Source organism: Castor canadensis, chromosome 13 (genome assembly GCF_047511655.1).
Source record: "Castor canadensis chromosome 13, mCasCan1.hap1v2, whole genome shotgun sequence".
Classification (NCBI taxonomy): domain Eukaryota; kingdom Metazoa; phylum Chordata; class Mammalia; order Rodentia; family Castoridae; genus Castor; species Castor canadensis.
Window position 1 is genome coordinate 37,315,308 of NC_133398.1, and position 22,699 is coordinate 37,338,006.

Below are 22,699 nucleotides of genomic sequence, written 5' to 3' on the forward strand. Positions count from 1 at the left end.
TGAGGCCAGCCTGAGCTATATAGTGTCTCAAAACAAAACTGGCAACATATCTGGTGGCACGCATCTGTAACCCCAGCACTTGGGAGGCCAAGGCAAGAGAATCGTGAGTTGGAGGCCAAGGCAAGAGAATCGTGAGTTGGAGGCCTGTCTGGGCTACATAGTTAAACCCTATCTCAAAATAACAACCACAAAGACAATATATTTTTAAAAAATTGGCAACAATGTATGAGGTATTTTCCTCATTCATCTCTCTAACAAATCCCTTTGAGGAGGATAGGAGCAGGGACTGCCACCAAAGGGTCCAAGGAAAACAACCTTGGGTTGCTCACAACAGTAGAAGCTGAGGGGCAAACAGTGTTCTCTCTGGGAAATGCTTGGCTGGGGGGAAACTGTTCCACAATTCCTTTCTCATGCAAAATCAACACATGGCCAAAACAGGATAAATCAACTGGTATGTTTAAGGATGATTTCACAGAGGTGACTTGGAGCTCAGTTTTGAAATATGGGTAAAATTTAGAGAGATGAGTCAAAAATAGGGAGTCTAATGTTATTGAGTAAATGTTCAGAGGTGGGAATATGCTTGACATACTAAAAGGACAGCGGGTAAATCTTTTGGAGGCCTTATCTCCAAATACAGCCACACTAGAAGTTCAACGTATAGATTGGGGGGGGTGTCACAAATATTCAGTCCATAATTTATTTGTGTGTGTGTAGAAAGAGAGACACTAATAGTAGTATTTTAAGGGATTGACATGACAAGCTTGGTAAATTCAAACTCTGCATGTCAGCAGTATGAAGACCCAAGGAGAAGTTGATATAGATGCTCAAGTCCAAAGACAGTCTACTGGCAAATTCCTTTTTTTACAGAAGAGGCCAGTCTTTTCTATTAAAGTCTTTGACTTGTTGGATGAGGCTCCCCTACATTATGAAAAGTAATTTGCTTTACTCACACTCTGCTGATTTGTTAATCTTACCATAAAAATATACCTTCACGTTGGGTGCTGGTAGCTCATGCCTGTAATCCTAGCTACTTAGGAGGTGTGAGGTCAGCCTGGGCAAGTTCACAAGCCTCCATCTTCAAAATAACCAGAGCAGAATGGGTTGGAGGAATGGCTCAAGTGGTAAAGTGCCTGCTTTGCAAGCACAAAGCCCTGAATTCAAACCTCAGTCCCACTAAAAAAAAAAAGTATATATATAGATAGATAGATAGATAGAAAGAGAGAGAGAGAGAGAGCGTGCGAGCGACACTCACACACACACACACACACACACACACACACACACAAATACACATACCCCTTCACAGAAACATCTAGAATAATGTTTGACCAACCATATGGCCTAGCTAAGTTGACACATAAAATTAACCGTTACAAATATCATTCCATTTTAGGTCTTCTGGATGCAGAGTGAGGATTTCTTTTGGCTCGGTTTCAGAGGTTTCAGTCCATCCTCACTTGGCTGTGTTGCTTCTGCGTTCATGCGTAGTGAAGGCAGAACATCATGGTGGGGAAGCATATGATAGAGCAAAGTAGCTCACCTCATAGCAGAGGAGAGGACAAGGAGCTGGAAATAAATCATACCCTTCAAAGGCATGCTCCCAGTGACCTAATTCCTCTAGGTAGACCCTACCTCCTAGTTTCTACCACCTGTTAATAATGCCATCATATTATGAATCTGTCGATGGATTAATCTGTTGATTAGGTCACAACCTTTATGATCTAATTGCCTCTTAATAATTGGATCCACCAACTGTGGACCCTTCAGCATGTGAGTTTTGGGAGGGACACTTCATATCTAAACCATAACAGTAGTGGTGAGGGGAATTCCTGGTCTGGATGTGAAGGGAGAAGTGTGGAGAGGATGCACTAGGGAGCATATCAGGGCAGAGCTCTGGGTGCTGGGGGAGGTAGATATTAAACCCTTCTTCCTTAGCACTCTCAGGGCCAGTCCAGGGGCCACACGGTTATTCCTGAAGGGTCCTGGGCAAGAAACTAAACATAGTTCCTACACTTTAAAGCAAAAAATGATTTTTGCCAAGAGAAGGACAATAAGAAATAGATACAAGTCACTGTAAGCAGGGACCATGGCTGTCTTGGTTGTCTTTGTATTCTCTGGGTCCAGCATTCTGCCTAACAAATAGCAGGTACTCAATAAATATTGTTGATGGAATGAAGGAAGTAGCATTTGAGATGGATCTTAGTAAAAGACAACTGTGAAATAATGGAACAGAAGGTGTTATGGTTTGTAACACAAAGACTTGGGCTGGAAGCTTGATCTTCAGTGTAATGGTATTAAAAGGTGCTAGGATTTTTAAGGGGTAGAACCTAATGGGAGGTGATTGGGTTATGAGTGCACGTGTGATGGTATTAACAACAGTCTCAAGGAGTGGGTTAGGTCTTGCAGGATTGAATGAGTTCCCTCAACAACAGGTTGTATGAACTGGCTCCTCCCTGCTCTCTGTTCCTCCCTTACCTTGTGACTTCTAACTCTTGAATGCACTCCCACTATGTGATGCCATCTTCCATGTTGTGACACAGCTGGGAGGCCCTTGCCAGACACTGGTATCATGGTGTTTGAACTTTTCTGCCACCAGAATCATGAGCCAAATAAACCTTTTCTCTAAACATTACCCAGTGTCAGGCATTCTGTTACAGTTACAGAAAATGGAAAGAAGGAAAGGGGACACTCCAGGAAGAGGATGTGTTGTGCTCAGGGAAAGGTTTGGTTAGATCATGACAGGAGAGCAGATGGACAATGTGGAAGAAAGTATATTGGAAACAAATCAAGAGGACCTGTGTACCAGGTGAGAATTATTCTTCAGTTGCAGAGGCCACTGGGTGCCTTTGACTTTAAGTGGGCAATGACTTGGCCAGAGCTCTGTTTTGGAAGAGTTATCTGCTACCTGGCCTAGGGGAGGGTTCTGAAAGCAGAGAGAACCATCAGGGAAGACTGCTCGAGTGGTTCAGGAGGGAGTTGAGGGAAATGAGACATTCCAGGGGATGGCAGTGGGCTCAGGGGAAAGGAACACAATGAAGGCAGTATGTAGAGTACTTAATGATAGTATATAGAAGGAAGGGAGGGAGGGAGAGAGATATAAGATTTATAGCTTGGAAAATCATGACCAGAAATAGCCACAACAGGAAAAGCAGGTTGTGTTGTGTGGTTTTGGGCAGAGGATGAAGCAGATAAAGAGTTCAATGTGAACACATTGACTATGTGGAACCCATGGGACATTAAGGAGATGTTCAACAAGATATTGGAAATCTAGGTCTGAGATTCAGGAGGTAGTCAGTTCTACTTCCAGTAACAGTAGGCAAAGTTTTTAGGACTAACTCTTCTCAGAAAAACTGTAAGAGTTGAGCAAAAGGTTTTCAAAGTCTGCTTGAAGACATCAGAGGATTACCAGTGCAGTGAGGAATTGTGGGCCCAAGTTCTAGAAGAGGAGGAAAGCCAAACTTCAGAAGTCACTTTTCCTTACAAGGAGATTGATAGTTCTAAGCCAAGTCTGAGGGCTGGGGATGTAGCTCAGAGGTAGAGTGCTTGAGTTTGATTGCCAATACTACAAAAAATAAACTAAAAGTGGGGACTATGAAGCTGAGTAGAGCTTTCAACAAACTGATGGGGAGAAAAAAATAGTCAAGGGACTACCAAGAAAGAGGCCTCTTGATTTTAAAAAAACAAAACACCTAGGTTTTTGTTAGGACCATGAAGGGCTACAGACACTAGTAGTAAATGTGAAAATAGAGTAAAGCTGAGCTTTGAATCATATAAATCCTGATTGAACTAAAGTGATGCAGGTTTTATAGGCAGCTTAGTCTAGCTTCCTGCCAAAAGCAAAGGTAAATTCTCTCAAACAGAAAAATTTCATCCAAAAATAACAGCATGCAAAAAAAAAATATGAATTAAACACACTTTTAGAGAGGGACCATACAATAGAAATAGGTCCAAGGGAATTCAGACAGTGAAGTTATCAGATCTGCACTTTAAAACTGTAATTAAGGAACTTTATGAATTAAAATACTGAAGGCCAGGCATGGTTGGGTACCTCTATAATCATAGCTATTTGCAAGGCTAAGGCAAGAGGATTATGAGTTTGAAAATGAACTAAATGAGGGGCAAGGAGAAAAAAATGAACTAAGTTTACAGCATCTAACATTAAGAATTCAAGCTGGGCACTGGTGGTTCATGCCTATAACATTAGCTACTCAGAGGGCAGAGATCAGGAGGATTGCAGTTCCAAGTCAGCCTGGGCAAACAGTTGTAGAGAAAAAAAAATTCACTAGGTAATTTAACAGTGGATTAGAGATAGCAGAAAGAGAATTAGTGAATTAAAAGCAGAAAAAAAATCGGGCTGAAACAGAATCAAAAGGAAAAACAGCTTTAAAATATGGTATATGAGAAATAGGTTTATACACATGTAATTTTAGCTAGAAGCAGAAGCAAGAAGATGGAACAGCAATTTTTTGTTTTGGGGGCTTGAACTCAGGACCTCATGCTTGCTAGGCAGGTACTCTACCACTTGAGCAACTCTGCCAGCCCCCTGGAGCAATGTTTTAAAGAGAAAAATGGCTGAGAATTTCCCAAATTGAGGAAAGAAATCCAGTCACAGACTCAAGAATCACTATGATCTCCAAGGTAAAAATAAATTCACCTTTAGCAATTTTACTGAAACAGCTAAAAAAAATGAAAAAATAATAAACTTAGAAAAAAAGGGAAAAAAAGGCCTTATGGCCTTCAAAGGAGCAATAATAAGACTGATAGCTGACTTCTCAACTGCAGATGAAAGATATAGGCCAGTTGTGGTTGTGCATGCCGGTAATCCTCACTATTCCAGAGGCATAGCCAAGAGGATCACAAATTTTCATTCAGTCCCAGGCAAAGTTAGCAAGACCCTATCTCAAAAACAAAACAAAAGGGCTGGGGGCATAGCTCAAGTGGTAGAGTGCTTTTCTGATCTGAAGCCTCTGATTGTTAAAAAAATTTGTTCTAGCCGGGTGCAAGTGGCTCACACCTGTAATTCTAGCTACTTGGGAGACTGAGATTGGGAGGATTTCGGTTCAAGGCCAACCTGAGCAAATAGTTCATGAGACCTCATCACAAAAATAACCAAAGCAAAATGGACTGGAGGCATGGCTCAAGTAATAGAGCGCCTGCTTTGCAAGCATGAAGTCCTGAGTTCAAACCTCAGTCCCACAAAAAAATTTTCTTTGTTCTAGAGGCTGGAGATGTAATTCAGTAGTAGAGTGCTTGGCTAACATTGTGAGGTCCTGGGTTTAATCCCTAACACCTCAAAAGAACTTCTATATTAATTTGCATTATACTTATTTATGGAATGCATTTAATCAAAGGAACACAATATGCCAAAAGTTGATATTAAGTGAAAAATTTTACTAGAAATTCCTGTCTTGAGATGGATTTGTGTTATCTGTTGCTGTGTAATAAATTATTTTTAAACTTGGCACCATAAAATACTATTTCCCATGGTTTGTAAGGGTCAGGAATCTGGGAGGGCTTAGCTGGCTGGTTCTGACTTAGATTCTCTCCTGAGGTTGCAGTCAAGCTGTTGATCAGAACCATAGCCATTGGAAGCTTGACTGAGGCAAGTGGGGGAAATCCACTTTCAAGGGCACTCACATGGCTGTTGACAGAAGCTCTCAGTTCTTTATTATGGGCCTCTCCGAAAGGCTGCTCACAATACAGAATTTGTGTTCCCCAGAGTGAACAGTCCAAGAAAAAGAGAATGAGCAAGACAGAAGCCATAGTCTTTAACAACTTTATTGAGATGTAATTTCACATGCTCTTATCTTCATAGAGTTATGCATCCCTCAGCAATGTGTAATTACAACCAATGTTAGAACATTCATCAGTCCCCAAAGAAGCCTACATCATTTTGCAATTTTTTCCTCAAACCCCTCAGTCCTAGAAACCACTAGTCTATTTTCTGTCTCTGTAGATTTGCCTACTCTGGACACTTCATACAAATGGAGTTATATAATATGTAAACCTTCATGGCCAGCTCGTTTCACTTAGCTTGTTTTCATGTTGTAGCATGTATCAATATTTCCTGGACTGGTAGAGTACCTGCCTAGCAAGCACGAGGCCCTGAGTTCAAACCCCATTACCAAACCACCAAAAACAAAACAAAAACATTCCTTTTTATAGCTGAATAATGTCCCACTGTGTGGATATACCACGCTTTATTCACTTACCAGTTGCTAGACATTTGAGTTGCTTTCACTTTCTAGCTATTTATGGATAATGCTGCTCTGAACATTTTTGTACAAGTTTTTGTGGGGACATACATTTTCATTTATTTCGAGTAATATATATGAAATAACTGGGTCTTATAGTAACTCCATATTTAACTATGTGAGGAATCTTCACACTACTTTCCATTGTGGCTGCTCCATTTTATATTCCCACCAACATTGCTTGAGGGTTCCAATTTTTCCACATCCTCAACAACTTTTCTTATTATCTTCTTATAAGTATCCTAGTGGGTATGAAGTGGCATCTTATAGTTTTGATTTGCATATCACTGATGACTAATGATATTGAGCATGTTTCATGTGCTTGTTGACTATGTACTTTTGGATAAATGTCTGTTGTCCATCTTTCATTTGCCTTTCTGTTGAATTTTTTTTATTTTATTGTTTTCACATTTACTCACATGTGTATACATTGTTTGAGCCACCTCCCCTCTTGCCCCCTATTCTGTTGAATTGTAAGAATTCTTTATATGTTTTAAGTTCCTAGTCATACATGCTTTTCAAATATTTTCTGTTTTTATTTGCTTAGGTTGTCTTTTTCACTTTCTTGATGCTGTCCTTTGACACAAAAGTTTTTAATTTTGATCCAGTTTATCTCTTTTCCTTTAGTAGAAACCATTGCTACCCAAGGTCAGAGATTCACACCTATGTGAGACTGCTAAAATCTATTTTTAAAATTTAAAGCTAGGAATGAAAATGGGACCATCATTAAGGCTTTAAAGACATTATAAAGATCATAAGATATCCTGACAAGTGTATGTTAATAACATGGAAAATTTAAACAAAACAGAAATAAGAAAATACAATTTAAAAATAACACAATGACTCCAGGCACTGGTGATTCTCACCTGTAATCCTAGCTACTAGGGAAGCAGAGATTAGGAGGATCACAATTCAAGGCCAGCCTGGAAAAAAGTTTGCAAGACTCTGTCTAAACCAATAGCTGGGCACAGTGGTGCCCCAGTTATGCAGAAGACTGAGATTAGGAGGATCACATTCCAGCTAGCCTAGGCAAAAAGTTTATGAGACCTAGTCTCAACAGAAAAGCTGGATGTGATGGTGTATACCTGTCATCCCAGCTATTGTGGGAAGCATAAATAGAAGGATGGTGGTTCAAGCCAGCCACGGCAAAAAGTGAGACCCTACCTCTAGAATAACCAGAGCAAAAAGGGCTGGGGTGTGGCTCAAGAGGTAGAACACCTGCCTACTACGAAAAAAAAAGCAATAAAAATAGAATTAAGTATTCCTATAACTAGTAAAAGCCATTTCATAAATTAAAAATCACCCCCCCCTCACAAAACCTGCCATTGGGCTTTATTAGTGACAATTTCAGTCTTCACAGATTCTTCCTGAGACTTTCTTTAAAGGGACAACTAATTTTATGAGATAAGCATAATTTTATTTATTTATTTTTTTTGCAGTACTGGGGCTTGAATTTAGGGCCTTGCACTTGCTAGGCAGGTGCTGTATGACTTGAGCCACTTCACCAGCCCTTTTTTGTGTTGGGTGTTTTTGAGATAGGGTCTCATAATCATTTACCCCCGGCTGACTTTGAACCACGATTCTCCTGATCTCTGCCTCCTGAGTAGCTAGGATTACAGGCATGAGCCACCAGCGCTGGACTAGGATTAGCATAATCTTGATTAAAAAAAAAAAACAAAATTACAGACTCATATTGTGGGGAGGGAGTAAGATGAAATAAGCACAGATGGAGGAGATCTATTTGAAGAGTCTGACAAGTAAATAGTGTCAGGGGAATTGGGGAAGACAAAATTATGACACACACACCTGACGACAGTCTACCTTTTGTTTTGTTTTGGTTTTGGTGGTGGTACTGGGGGGTTTAAACTAGGACTTTTCCCTTTCTAGGTAGGCATGCTACCTCTTGAGCCACATCTCTAGCCCTTTTTGCTCTGGTTATTCAAGTTAGAGTCTCACTTTTTGCCCAGGCCAAGCTAGATCACTATCCTATTTATGCTTTCTGCTGTAGCTGGAATACAGGTGCTCACCACCATGCCCAGCTTTTCTCTGTTGAGATAAGGGTCACATGCACTTTTTTGCCTGGGCTGGTGTGGAACCACAATTCTCTGTATCTCAGCCTCGGCATAGTTTGGGATGAAAGGTGCTCAGCAATGCTCCCAGCTATTGGTTGAGATGGGATCTCGGCAAGTTTTTGCCTGGGCTGACCTCAAACTACAATCTTCCCCATCTTGGCCTTTCATGTAGTCACTGGCACCTGGCTTAAGTTTACTTTTTTTTTTTTTTTTAAATCCACTAGTCCTCCTCCACTTGGTCTGATGTGAACATGACTGTGGAAGTTCACAGCAGAGTGTCTTTTGAAAACTCTAGCTTTCTAGCTGGATAACTAAAAAGAAGAACCCCAGGGAACTGAATAGTATAAGAGAGATTATAGAGATGGAGAAATTTGGGGAAATGATTCCATAAAATTGTTTACAAACTTCTAGGTTTGGCTTTGAGCTGTTCTTAAGTTGCTATGTCCCCTGATCACAATCTGGGTCCCAGACTGGCCACTAGGTGGCGCACACGACTCAGATCCCAACGTAATGAAAAGTCTGAAAATTGAAGTGTAGTTCTAACCACAGTCTACAAAAGGTAGGTTAGATCTTAACAGGCCAAACCCAATTCAGTCAATTCATAATAATACCAGAATAGCAACATTCTTTCAGGCTATAAGGTTATAATTCCAGCATTTGAGAAGCTAAGACAAGAAGACCTTAAATTCTAGGCCAGCCTGGGTTGCATGATGAGACCTCCTCAAGAGAGAGAGAGGGAGTGCTACTTGGGAGACTGAGATTGGGAGGATCACGGTTTGAGGCCAGCCTGGGCTAATAGTTCACAAGACCCTATCTCCAAAACAGTCAGACCGAAATGAACTGGAGGTGTGGCTCAAGTGGTAGAGCACCTGCTATGTGAGTATGAAGCCCTGAGTTCAAATCCTAGTCCTATCAAAAAAGGGGGGGAAACAAGTGTTTTTAATACCAGCTACTGGGGAGGAAAAGGTAGGAGGATCACAGTTGAAGGCCAGCCCAGCCAAAAAAGTGAGACCATATCTGAAAAACAAACTAAAAGCAAAAGGATTGGAAATGTAGCTCAAGTGGCAGAGTACTTGCCTAGCAAGTGTGAGGCCCTGAGTTCAAACCCCAGCACTGCCAAAAAAAATTATGTAACAAAATTATAGTTGGAGAATTCAACACACCTCTCACAGAAATCTGCAGAACTAGTTAAGAATAAAGCCAGTGAGGATACAGAAGAGATGGAGAATGTCATTAACCAACTGGATCTAAATGACATTTATAGAACACTCTACTCAGCAACAGCTGAGTACACATTTTTTCTGTTGAGGACACACTGAACATTCACATAATAGACCATATTGTAGTTCATAAAATGGAACTTAACAAATTTAAAAGAATCATAAAAATACAGAGTATCATCTTTGACTATAGTGGAATTAAATATCAAAAACAGAAAACTATTAGGAAAATTTCAAAACACTGGAGAACTGACACATTTTATACTAATCCATGAGTCAAAGACAAAGTCTTAAGGGAAATTAAAAATATTTTGAGCCAAATGAATGAAAATACAACATAAAAAATTTATGGGATATAGTTTTTACAGTGAAATTTATAAGTATTTAAATACTATATTATTTAAATAGGTATATTAGAAAAAAATCTCAAATAAGATTCTAGCTTAAGAAACTGGTAAAAAGAGCAAAAAAAAAAAAAAAAAGCCCAAAGAAAGCAAAAGGAAAGAAGTGATATAGTACAAATCAACAAAATTGAAAACAATGACAATAGAGAAAATTAATGAAATCAAAAGCTATCTCTTTGTAACAAAAAAATCAGTGAAATTAACCTATACACATAATTTGACAAGTAAAATGGAAGGATTCTCTAAAAATCAGAAACTACCAAAACTCAACTAGCGATAAAATTTAACTCAATTTGATCAACCAGCAGGAGTTTTTAGTTGCTACATACAAGATGATTCTAAAATTTATGTGGGAAGACAAAGTATAATAGCTAACCAGTTTTGAAAAGGTATAATAAAGCTGGAGGGATTGCACTAGCCCATTTTAGAACTTAGTATAAAATGACCATAATGAAGACAGTGATATTGGCAAAGGGTTGGATGGACCAATGGAACAGAGTAAAGAGTCCAGAAATGGACCCACACCAAGTTGCCCAATTGGTTTTTGTTTTGACAATACTGGGGATTGAACTCAAGGCCTTGTTCTTGAGCTCCACCATTTGAGCCACACCCCCAGTCCGATTTTTTTTTTTTGACAGTATTAGGGTTTTAACTCAGGGTGTCACACTTGCTAGGCATGTGCTCTATCACTTGATCCACACCCGCAACCCTACCAATTGATTTTTTTTTATTCATATGTGCATACAATGTTTGGGTCATTTCTCCCCCCTTCAATTGATTTTTGACCAAGGTGCAAAAGCAACTCTATAAAAGAAGGGTAGCCTCACAAATGTTGGAATAATTGGAAATTCATACACCAAAATAAATTAAGTAGGAAGGAAGGACATCAAAACTTACAAAAATTTACTTGAAATGAATAATAGGCTTACATATGAAACTATAAAACTTTTTGGCTAGGAGTATGGCTTAAGTGTAGAGCACCTGCCTAGCAAGTGTGAAACCCTTAGTTCAAACCTCAGTACCATCAAAAAAATAAAAAGCTGGTAGAGTGGCTCAAAAGGTAAAGCACCTGCCTACCAAGCATGTGGCCCTGAGTTCAAACCCCAGTATTACCAAAAATTCAAAAATCTATAAAATTTTTAGAAGAAAACGTAGGAGAAAATCTTCATGAAGTGAGTTGAGGTAAAAGTTTTTAGATAGGACACCATTTAAATCAATTTAAAAAAAAACAAATTGAATTTCACTAAATTTAAAACTTTTGCTCTGTGAAATACAGTGTTAAGAAAGACTAGCCAGGCCAGGCAGTGGTAGTGCACACCTGTAATCCTAGCTACTCAGGAGTCAGAGATCAGAATTGTGATTTGATCATTTGGTTTTCCCTGGCAAATAGTTCACAAGACACTATCTGGAAAATGCGTGACACAAAAAAGGGCCGGTAGAGTAGCTTCCTATTCCTAGCAAGTGCGAGGCCCTGAGCTCAAACACTAGTGAGAGAGAGAGAGAGAGAGAGGAGAAGAGGAGGAGGAAGAAGAGGGGAGCGGAGGGGAGAGAGAAGAAAGGAAAGGAGGGGAGAGAGAAGAAGGGAAAGGAGGAGAGGGGAGGGGAGAGAAGGAAAGGGGAGGTGAGGAACAACTATCCAAGTGTTGTGGTGCACATTACTAAAATCACAGCATTCCAGGCTGCAGGGTTGGATGGAGAGCTCAAGGCCAGCTGGGCTCCATAGTGAGACTCTGTCTCAAACAAAGCAAGCAAACAAACAAATACGGTCACATGCTATATAATTCCAGTTATAGGACATTCTCAAAAAGACAAATCTATATGGGGTGGGAAGAAAATGTGTCTATACAGATAGTACAAGGTCAGTTTCTGCTTTATTTTTATTTATTTTGGCAGTACTAGGGTTTGAACTCAAGGCCTTGCACTTGCTAGGCAGGCACTCTACAACTTGAACCACACTACCAGTCCAACAAGATCAGTTTCTAGAAGTTATAGACCTGTTCTCTTTCCTTATTGTGGTAGTGGTTACATTTATCTATGTAATGTGTTAAAAATCATAGAACTGTTAAGTAAAAATTTAATGTTCCTTTTTGGTGGGACTGGGGTTTGAACTCAGGGCTTCATGCTTGCAAAGCAGGCACTCTACTATTTGAACCACACCTCCAGTCCATTTTGCTTTGGTTATTTTGGAAATAGGGTCTCCTGAACTATTTGCCCAGGCTGGCCTCAAACGATCCTCCCAGTCTCACCTCCCAAATAGCTAGGATTATTGGAATGAGGCACCAGCACCCACTACTGTATGATTATTTTACAAGTAAAATAAAAACTTGAGTGAATACACAACACAAGGAACTCAGTAAAAGAGAAATAATTACTAAATGCAGTAATTATATAAAATATTACATTTAGTGTTTTATGTAACAATATGTAATGCCATGACCAAAATTTATCCCAGAAATGAAAGGATGATTTTACATTAATATATTCATAAAAAATAACTTGTCCTATTAGTAGATTATAAGAGAAATTCATGATTTAAATAGATGCAGAAGTATTTGATAACATTTATCATGATGTTGTAATACCAGTTTTACCTAAATTGATGTGTAGATTCAACACAATAACAACCAAAATCTCAACAGGTTTTTTTGTGGATATAAATAGCCTAATTCTAAACTCTATAGGCTATGATAAAGTTATAGAGACTGTGATATTGGCATCAGGTCAGACAGATGGGATGAGAGAGCTCATAAACACATCCTCCCATGTATGGATGTGTGACTTACAATAAAGATAGCACTGCAGAGGAGTACTGGGACAATGGGATATCCATATGGTAAAGAATGAAACTGGATCCTACTTAATTTTTTTTTTTTTTTGGCAGTCCTGGGGTTTAAACTCAGGCCCTTGAATATGCTAGGCAGTCGCTCTTGCCACACCCCTAGCCCTTGGATCCTACTTAATACCATACAAAAAAAAAAATCAACTCCATGCAGAGGATGTGCCTAAATATGAAAGGCAGTGTATTTGAAGATATTATAAAGAAATACACCATGACCTTAGGGCAGAGAATAATTTCTTCAAATATCAAAGAGTAATAATGACGACAGCAAAAAGCAAATCAGATTAAAATTAAAATATGCCACTAAGAGTGAAAGACAAGCCAGAGTGGGAGAAGATACCTATAATATATGACAGATAAAGGCTTCATATTCAGACCATATTAGCTGGTGTGTGGCACACACCCATAATCCTAGCACTTGGGAGGATGAGGTAAGAGGACTGTGGGTTCAAGGCCAGCCTCAGCTGCATAGCAAGACCCTGTCTCAAAAAAAACAAAACAAAAAACAATAAATAGGACTGGGATGTGACTCAAGTGATAGAGTGCTTGCCTAACAAGTGAGATTGAGATGCCCTGAGCTCAATTCCCAATACTGCAAAATAATAAACAAAAGAATTCCTGCACACCAATAAGAGAAAAATAGACAACCAAATAGAAAAAAAAGAAGCAAAGACTTCATAAAAATCTAAATGACCAATAAACCAGAAAAGGATCTTACTTTAATTAGTAATCGGGAAAATGCAAATAAAAACCACATTGAAATACTGCTTCATTTAAGATTGTATGCAATCTAAGAGGCTGACAGTATCAAATATTAGTAAGTATGAGAACAGAAGCAATTCTCATGTACTGCTGATGGCAGCATGAATTGGCACTATCACTGCAAAATAGGTCATAATCTAGCAACAAAGACACCATTTCCACTCTTGGGTATTTACTCTAGATAAACTTGAGTACCTGTTTACCAAGATACACAAGAGCATTGTTTGTAACTGCCTAATCTGGAAACAACCCAAATGTTCATTTGCCAAAGAATGGATAAATAAAATGATATATTCATATGATAGAATACTCTACAGAAGTGAAATGGAAAAAAAACAACACCAACATGGATAAATGATAGAACATAATTTTGGATGAAAGAAGCCTGCTGTACAATTCTTTTATGTGATGTTCAGAACAGTGCAAACTATACTGTTAGAAATGCCTATAAGGATGGAAAAGCTATGCAGAAAAGCAGGGAACAGATCATAAAGGTCAGATAGGAAAAAGGGGGTTTTAATCAAAGAGTGGACCTTGTAAGTGGCTTCCAGTGGTATAGGCAATGTCTGTCCTGAACTGAATAGTGCTTACATGGATATCTACAATAATTCCTTAAATTACAATTATATATCAGGCACTTTTGTATTTGTGTGTTTTTGGCAGTTTGAAGTCAGGCCCTTGACATTGCTAGGCAGGCTATCTTTATGAGTGTATTGTAATCATACAAAATGTTTAGAGTTGCAGGTATAGCTCAGTGGTAGAGCACTTCTCTAGCACATGCAAGGCCATAGTTTGATCCCTAGCATCACCTAAAAAAGAAAGGTTTAAAATGTTTCTTGAGAGTCTGAATAAGCATTCTAATTTACATATGCAGTATTTCTTTTTGTTCAAAGATATAATGCTGATCCTTTGCAAGTAAATATGAACCTTTTTAAGTGATAGAAAATATGTAACTGGACACTAGAATATGAGAGCTCTTTCTCGTGACTGAGAATGGTGAAAATGCAGAGAAGACATGCATAAGTAGCAGATATTCTCTAACATACTTCTAACAAATCTAGAGTATTCTGAGAGATAAACAGGGAAGACTTGCCATGATTCTGTGGTCTGAAATGATGCACTATGGCCTTCCATGATTCTGAGCTATGCTGTCTTTGTTCTATCCTTACAAAACTCTTCCTCAGCAGTAGGGAACCTGGGGCAGGTGGACTGTGAGTTCAAGCCAGCCTGGGCTGCATAGTGAGACCCTGTTTAAAACAATGAGTTCTTCCTTGGGAATAATGCTTTCTCTGATAGTTGAGCAGGGAAGAGGCACGGTTAACAACTGTCATCAAATAACCCCACAAAAGATGCTATTCATCATTAGCCACCAGGGAACTGCAAATCGAAACCACAATGAGAGTGAGTGCCTGTGACTCATGCCTGTAATCCTAGCTACTTGGGAGGCAGAGATCAGGAAGATAGCAGTTCAAAGCCAGCCCAGGCAAATAGTTCACAAGACCTTACCTTTAAAATACACAACACGAAACAGGGCTGGTGGAGTGGCTGAAGTGGTAGAGCACCTACCTAGCAAGTGTGAGGCCTTAAATTCAAACCCCAGTACAGCCAAAAATAAACAAACAAACAAACAAAAGCCCACAATGAGATGCCACTTCACATCTCTAGGATGGCTGTATTCAGAAAGACAGAAAATACATGTTGGTGAAGATCTCTGGAGAGAGTGGAACTGTATATATTGTGAAATGCAATATAAAATGCAGTTGTTTTGAAACTGAAATACAGTTCCTCAAATGTTTAAACATAGTATTACTATACAGTTCTGCAGTTTCAAGAGAAATTAAAACATACATCCACATAAAAATTTGTATCACAGAAGCATTATTTATAATAGCCCAAAGTAGAAATATTCCAAATGTCCATCTGCTATTGAATGTGTAGACACAATATACCTTAAAAATGGATGAACCTTAAAAACCCAATGCTAAGTGAAAGAAGCTAGATAAAATGTTATGGTTCCATTTGTATGAAATGTCTAAACTAGGCAAATCCACAATGACAGATAGTAGATTAGTGGTTATCTAGGACTGAGAAGATGAGGCTAGAGTGTCACAGCTAGGGGCTGCAGAGCTTCGTTGTGGAATAATAACAATATTCTAAAATTGACTGTGATATAGCCATTTGACTTCTATTTTTCTGAATAGCTAGTGGCAGAATAGCTAGTGGCAGAATGAGAGGTAGGTGGCTGTGAACAGGGAGTGGGGGCCCTGGACAGCAGAAAGGGTTAATAGTAGTATAGGGTGTGAGCAAGAGTTGACCCACTGACTGACTAAACCTGGGCTGGGGACTGTTGAGCTTAGTGCATGGACATGTAAGATCCCATTCTTCCAACTGGGAGCTGGCATTGAAGTGAGCAGAGGTGGGGGCCCATTGAGTTGCAGAAGTGCAAACTGTAGGCAAAGTCTCAGGGGAGGGAAGACAGGATCAGCTGTGAAGTCCAAGGTCCTGGCTAGAAGGAAGAAAGGCAGACCTGGCAGGTTACAGGATTTGAAGAGAGAGGCCACCCAATACAGAGGTCAGCAGGATGACACACCCAGCACAGAGGTCAGCAGGATAACACTGGCCAGCTGAACAGAATGAAGTGGGAAGAAGAAGGGAACAAGCAGATTTGACTTTGAGAATGTCTAAAGTGCCCTGCATGGTTTAATACAGTAGCCACTAATCTCATGGGATTATATATGTGTGGTGAGACTGAACTGAACTGTGCTACAATGTAAAATACACAATGGATTCCAAAGACAATATGAAAAAAATGTTGAGTGTTTCATTAAATTTTTACATTGACTACATAGTTATGCTTTTTTTTTGAGACGGTCTTGTTACGTAGCCCAGGCTGGCCTGGAACTCGTGATCCTCCTACCTCAGCCTCCCAAGTGCTGGGGTTGCAGGAGTGCTTCACCAAGTCCAGTAACTACATACTTAAATGATTACATTTTTGATATATTAGATTAAATAAAACTGAATTTTACTTGGTTCGTTGACTTTTTTTTAACTTGACTACTAGGAAAACTTAAATTCCTATGTGACTTACATTACATTCCTGCTGCATAGCACTGCACATGGATTGTGTATGTCATGCCTGTGGCCTCAGCATTTAAAGCAGGGACTTGGCACAAAGAGGCTTCACTGAATGATGTCTATGTGTGTGAATTAATGATTGAATGGATGAGTGAATTTATGAAAGGATAAATGGAGATTATAGTTTTCAAGAAGTTGGTTAACTTTTATATTGTTGAGGATTATACATGATTATGCAAATGATTAAAAGGGAAACAGGTAGTTAAAATTGAGGAGTACTAGCTGGGCACTGGTGGCTCATGCCTGAAGTCCTAACTACTAGGGAGGCTAAAATAGGATTTTGGTTTGAGGCCAGCCTGGGCAAATAGGTCAAGAGACCCCCATCTCTAAAATAATCAGACCAAAATGGACTGGAGGTGTGGCTCAAGCAGCAGAGCACCTGCTTTGCAAATGCAAATCCCAGAGTTCAAACCCTAGTCCCACTTTAAAAAAAAAATTGAGGCATGTTTATGAAAGCTTTGAAATAGGGAGTCTCAGAGCATTTTATGGGGACTCACTGTAAGGGTTCAAGAATCTAGACCCTTGCCTCACCCCTCCTCTTTTTTTTTTTTTTTATCTTTTAAAAAGGTACTTCTGTAGCACTTTCTACATCATGCCAGGGACTGTTCTAGGCATTTTGCATGTATTAGCTCATTTAAACTTCACATCTACACTGTGAGGTACGGAGAAGGAAAGTAAGGCACAGAGATGTTAAATAGTTCACTGAGGATCACCCAGTAAGTGATGGAACTGGAATTCAAACCAGTTCCTTTTTACATCATCATGCCTTCCTGTCATTTTGCCTCATTCCCAAGCTTCTCTCTACCATAGACACAGGTTTCTTTCTTCTCCCTACTGGTCACTCTTCCATCTCCAGTCCCTCGAACCTCACATTCCTGGAGAAAGTTCTCAATGAACCTTGCTTATAGAAACACTTGTAAGTACCCCCAACTTCCCCACAAATGAGACACAAACTATCATAGCTACACAGTCAAATACAACAGCCTGTTAACCCTGCCTCCCCCATCCCTTCTGCCTCCTTCCCTGAGCCTTGTCTACACCTTACTCCTCCTCCACCCATGAGTCTTCTCTCCCAGACCTGGGTTGTGTCCTCTCCTGCCTCCAAGGAAGTGAGTGTTAGAAAAGCCTGAGACTTCATAGCTCTGAGCAAGGATTTGCCTGACAGTCTAGCAGATGCCTGAGAATTGACTACAGGAGTACAGAATAGGGGCCTTTCCAGATACCACTTTGGCCAGTGACTAGAGGGTACATTTCAACTCCCCCCAATCAGAGATTCTTTTTCTGGCCTCACTTTTAGATACTTCTAGTAACACAGTAACCCTGAATTTCTACACACTTTGAGACGTTATCCAGGAGATGTCTCAGTCCCACCCACTAGAGACTTCTATTCTATCTATTGGATACCTTCAGTGACACACTAGCCCTGAGTTTCCCCCACTGGGAGCAGCCTCAGCCCAAGAGCTCCACCTTCAGGACCAAACACAGGCTGGAACACTAAAAAGGAACCAAAAGCCCACCTTCCTCTCTTCTGTCTCTTATTAAATTGTGAATAATAATGCATTTACTTATTCTCCCACTTAGAAAGTTGTTTAAATCCTTTGAAGAATCTTGCAAGGTAGCTTGGCTAGACAGCAGGCAGGACAGTCCAGTGCCTCTGGTGGGGAGGCCAGGGTCTTCCACTCGCCTGTTTTCTGGTCTAGCAAGTAGGCATTTGGATTAATGGTATAGTCCTTTGTCTGGACATCGCTGGCTGTGGTGACACCCCCACACACAAACACCTTGCCATCTCCAATGGAGCATATAGCATGGGACACATCCAAGGGACAATTGTTGGGCAAGAGAGGCACTGAGGTGGTTGTCTTGTTGGCCTTTATCTTCTGCAGGTTGATTTCCACACTCTGCCGGTGGCTGTGCACGCAGAGGATGTTGTCCTGATAGAAAGAGAGCAGGGGCCGGTGATTGAACTCAATGGGGAAGGTTATACACTGGACCACTTCACCAGTGTTAGTGTCAAAGCAGTCCACTACCCCAACCCGGGAGATATAGCCCTTCACCAAGCACCGCCCAGTGACAATGTACAGGTTCCGGTCACCCTTGGTGATCACAGCTGTGCCATCCATAGGGATGCTCATCTTCCCTGCCAAGCACCAGGCCTCCTTGCGTTCATCATACCGATAAATGTTGGAGACGTATCGCCTTGGAGCAATGCTCCCACCAACTGAGTAAACTGTCCCCCCACAGGTCACCATGGTATGGAAGACAAGCCCAATGGGCAGGTCAGGCAACTTGGTCCAGGAGTTGTCATCCATGTCATATCGCCAGGCGGTCTTCAGCCCTGAAATCTGCTCTGTGGTGCCACCAGAGATGTAGATGTAGCGACCAGCAGTGGTGGCACTAAGAGCTGCTGCTCGATAGGGCATCTCTGAGAGCTTCAACCACAGATTCTCCTGGATGATATAGGCAAATACGCCATCATTGAACTTGCCATGGGCCTTTTGGCCACCAAGGATGACCACGGAATCAAGCAGGGCCCCTTTCCGCTGGTAGCTCAGCAGGCTGCAAGGCCGCTCCTGCTTGCGATCCATCAGGACACTCTCAATCAGGGTGGTCTGGGCTAAGCTGTTCTCCAGGCCCATCAGCTTGTTGCTGGCAAACATCAGCATCTTGTTGGAGACAGCATTGAGATTGATGTAATTGAAGAACTTCTTAAAATACTTTTCCCGCTCTTCCTTCCGGAAGTACACCCAACTGATTAGTGCATTGAGGGCCTGGTCCTCATTCAGCACATGAAGGTTTTCATCACGGAGCAGACGGCCGAAGATAACAGGTGGGCAGCGCATGAAGTGCATGGAGCCCTCAGGACTGACCCAGAAGTGGAAGTTGTCGCGAATGCCAGAGTAGGCCAAGTCTGATACCTCTTTGAGCTCAAACAGTTCAGCCAAGAAGAGATAGCGCAAGCAGTTGGCACGGCAGATGGACTTAATAAGGAAGTCGTTACAGTGAATTCGAAGGCGTGGTATGTTGAAATACTGGGCACCCCGAAGCAGCTCCTCCACGTTCTGCTCAGAGATCACCACCTTGCCACTGTAGAAGTATTCCAGGAGCTGGTCCACTGTGGCTGGACTCAGGTAATTGGGGTCAATGGTGATGAAGAGCTCGTCAGTGGTCTTCATGTCATTGCTAAAGATGAGGCTCTTCACCAGGGGAGAGACAGCAGCCAGTACATTGCGATGTGCAAAGAAGACATGATGGTCCACAGTGAGGGCCATGTCCCAGTACTCTTTGCGTTTCCTCTGTTTGTTCAAGTTCTGCAGCACGAAGCTGTTGTAGTTTTTCTCAGTGAATTCCAATTTCATGGTGTTTCTTGGTGGCTGAGGCAGAAGATCAGAAGCAGGTACTAGAGAACAGACTTTCTCAGGCCTTTGGGATTCAGATTGATGGTTGTTTGCAGAGCAGTTGACCAGAGAGGACTGGGGGTGGGAGAGAGGATGATGTCATAGAGTGGGTGAGGTCATCACAATGTAGCCCCCTGAGGTCTTTCTCAGAGGCACAGGGCCCTTTTCCCCTTTGATGGCTCCAACTGACCAGACCAGATACTCTACCAGGACCTACAGCCTAAGACCTAGAGCCCAGAACCAGAGCTTCTTCCCTGGAAGAAACTAGGGAATGGGCTGTGTCTTTTGAACCTTAGTTCAAGGCTTCTTCTGGAATGTCAAAGCTGGTTTGGGGTGGGGGACAGTAGGAAACCCTATATGTAGGGGAGATAAGAGAAGGTGGGGAAAGGAAGAGGTTATCAGTTCATCTAGAAGAATCCTCCTAGACCCTGAGAAGAGAAAGGACTTGCACAAGGTCATAGAGCCAGTTGGAAGTAGAGCAGGCCCTGGAACCCAAGTTGTCTCTAATTTAGGGCTTTCTGCCCTTCAGGAAGCCCCCAACCACTCAACTTTCCACAGTCTCAGGCCTCAGCCCTTTCTCTGCCAAGAGTGGGATGTCCCCAGACTCGCCAACTCTGGCTCCCGCCTGCACCCACTACTGCCTGGTGGAGTTCCCTGGGCACATCCATGGCCAGAGCCCATGCTGTGTAGCAGAGGAGCCTATTGGCCCCAATTCAACTAGACCTTGGGGGCTCCCGGGAACGTCCCTTGCACTGCAAGGTGGTGCCACCCGGACCTTGCTTAGGTAGATCTGGGCTCCAAGTTCCACTCCAGACCCTCAGATGGTCCTGATAGCCCCTCCCAGGAATACATAGTGTCAGCTTCAGATCTTGAGTGGCTCCAGCTTTTCCCTTCCTGGCTTCTGGATCATGTCTTCCTTCTCCTTTCATTCTAGACTGAACATTTTCCTTATTTTGGGATTTGGTCATTTGAATTTTATTTTTATTTACTTATTTTTGTGAAACGGGTTTGAACTCAGGGCCTTGTGCATGCTAAGCAAGCACTCTACCACTTGAACCATGCCTTCAGCCCTGAAAATTATCTTAAAAATAATTACTCTTTCTGTTCACCTTGATGCCTGGACGGGATAGAGTTTGAGTCTGGGGTATGATGTCGACATAAGGCTCAGCTCAGTGCCCCTGTTGCGTCTCTCCCTTAGAGAACACGTAAGTGCTAAATGCTTCTCCAGCTCCCATCTGAGAAGCAGCTGAAGGAGACCTCTTGGTGTTGATGCTAACACTCCTGGCTCCCATTGGCATCCAGGCTGGCATCTCCCTAGGAGTAGGTCAGTGGGTCGCAGAGCACAGGGCAAGACGCTTGCTCATCAGATGCCTCCAGCCAGAAACTAGGCCTGGAGATTGTCATAGAGACCTATCAGACCTCCAGCTGGACAAACAGGCCTAGAGAGGGAAACAGGTTTTCTCAAATACACAGATCTGGGGCTTGACTCAGGGTTATGTCTCCTTTCTCGCCCTCTGGCTGCAAAGGAGAACAATCTGGCTTTTCCTCTGCTTTTCTTGGATTGTGGGCTTGCTGTCTTCAAGGAACTGAGTACCTATAATCTCAGCTACTGGGGAGGCTGAGTCAGGAGCGTCTCTTGAGCCCAGGAGTTCAAGGTCACCCTGGACAATATAGTGAGATCCATCTCAAAGAAACAAAAAAAAAGCAAAAGGATGTGGCATGGCAGTACATGCTTGTAATCCCAGCATTCAGGAGGCTGAGGCAGGAGGATAGAGAGTTACATAGTGAGATCCTGGCTCAAGAGAAAAAGAAAAGGAAGTCCATGAAATAACTATAAAGTGGGGGTGCTCAGCTGGCCTTGCTGTCTGACTTTTCTTCAGTCCTGGAAAGCAGCTTTTTCCTTAATCCTACCAACTGTGCAAACAGACTCCAGCCTACAGAGGCTGGCTGCATGCCAGCTTCCACCACCTGGCTATGTGTGTATTGGTGTCCCTAGGAGCCTCCAGGAACTTCATTGGCAGCTTGCCTGGTGTGGCCAGAAGAGGACCTCCTCTAGGTCTTTTCACTTCACCCACCCTCAGCTTCCTGCCCAGCTCAACATTTTCTATCACGGAGCCCTAGGAGAGGGGATACTAATATTCTAATCTTTGGGGATCATCAGTTAATAAATCAGTTTTTTGTGAAGCCCTGAAGAAAACGAGGGGCAAAGCATAGAATGGGCCCAGAACTAGAAAGCTCAGAAACAGTCTCTTTCAGTACCTCCTCCTCTTGCACCTCTAAAAACTGTCTTTCTTCAGTCTTTCCCACTCATAACTTAGCCGCACATGGCTTTGGCTTCCCATGGCCTGTTTTGAACTCATGGCATCCTTAGTTTTTCAGTTCCATTGGCAAATTGTCTCCAAGTATCTTAGCTCAAATTCCCAGTCCATGCCCAGCCTAGGAATTGGCTGCCCTTGGAGCAGGTGTCCACTTTAGTCCAATAATCTGTGTGCTGGTGGGTCACATGGTATAAAACTTATCTGCTTAAATCTATAGGGGAGGGGCTGAGGGATACCTGGACATGAGTTACTCAAGAAACTAATTGTCTCAGCCACCCACTTGGAATCAGCATGAATCAC

At 41.7% G+C, this 22,699-nt stretch overlaps 1 protein-coding gene across 1 annotated transcript; it reads right to left on the bottom strand.

Annotated features, from left to right (window-relative positions):
- Window positions 1–10,034: 10,034 nt before the first annotated feature.
- Ccin (calicin) lies at window positions 10,035–22,610 on the bottom strand. The gene has a single exon (XM_074051468.1). The coding sequence runs from the start codon at window positions 20,040–20,042 to the stop codon at window positions 18,276–18,278; it is 1,767 nt and encodes a 588-aa protein (XP_073907569.1). The 5' UTR covers window positions 20,043–22,610; the 3' UTR covers window positions 10,035–18,275.
- Window positions 22,611–22,699: the final 89 nt, after the last annotated feature.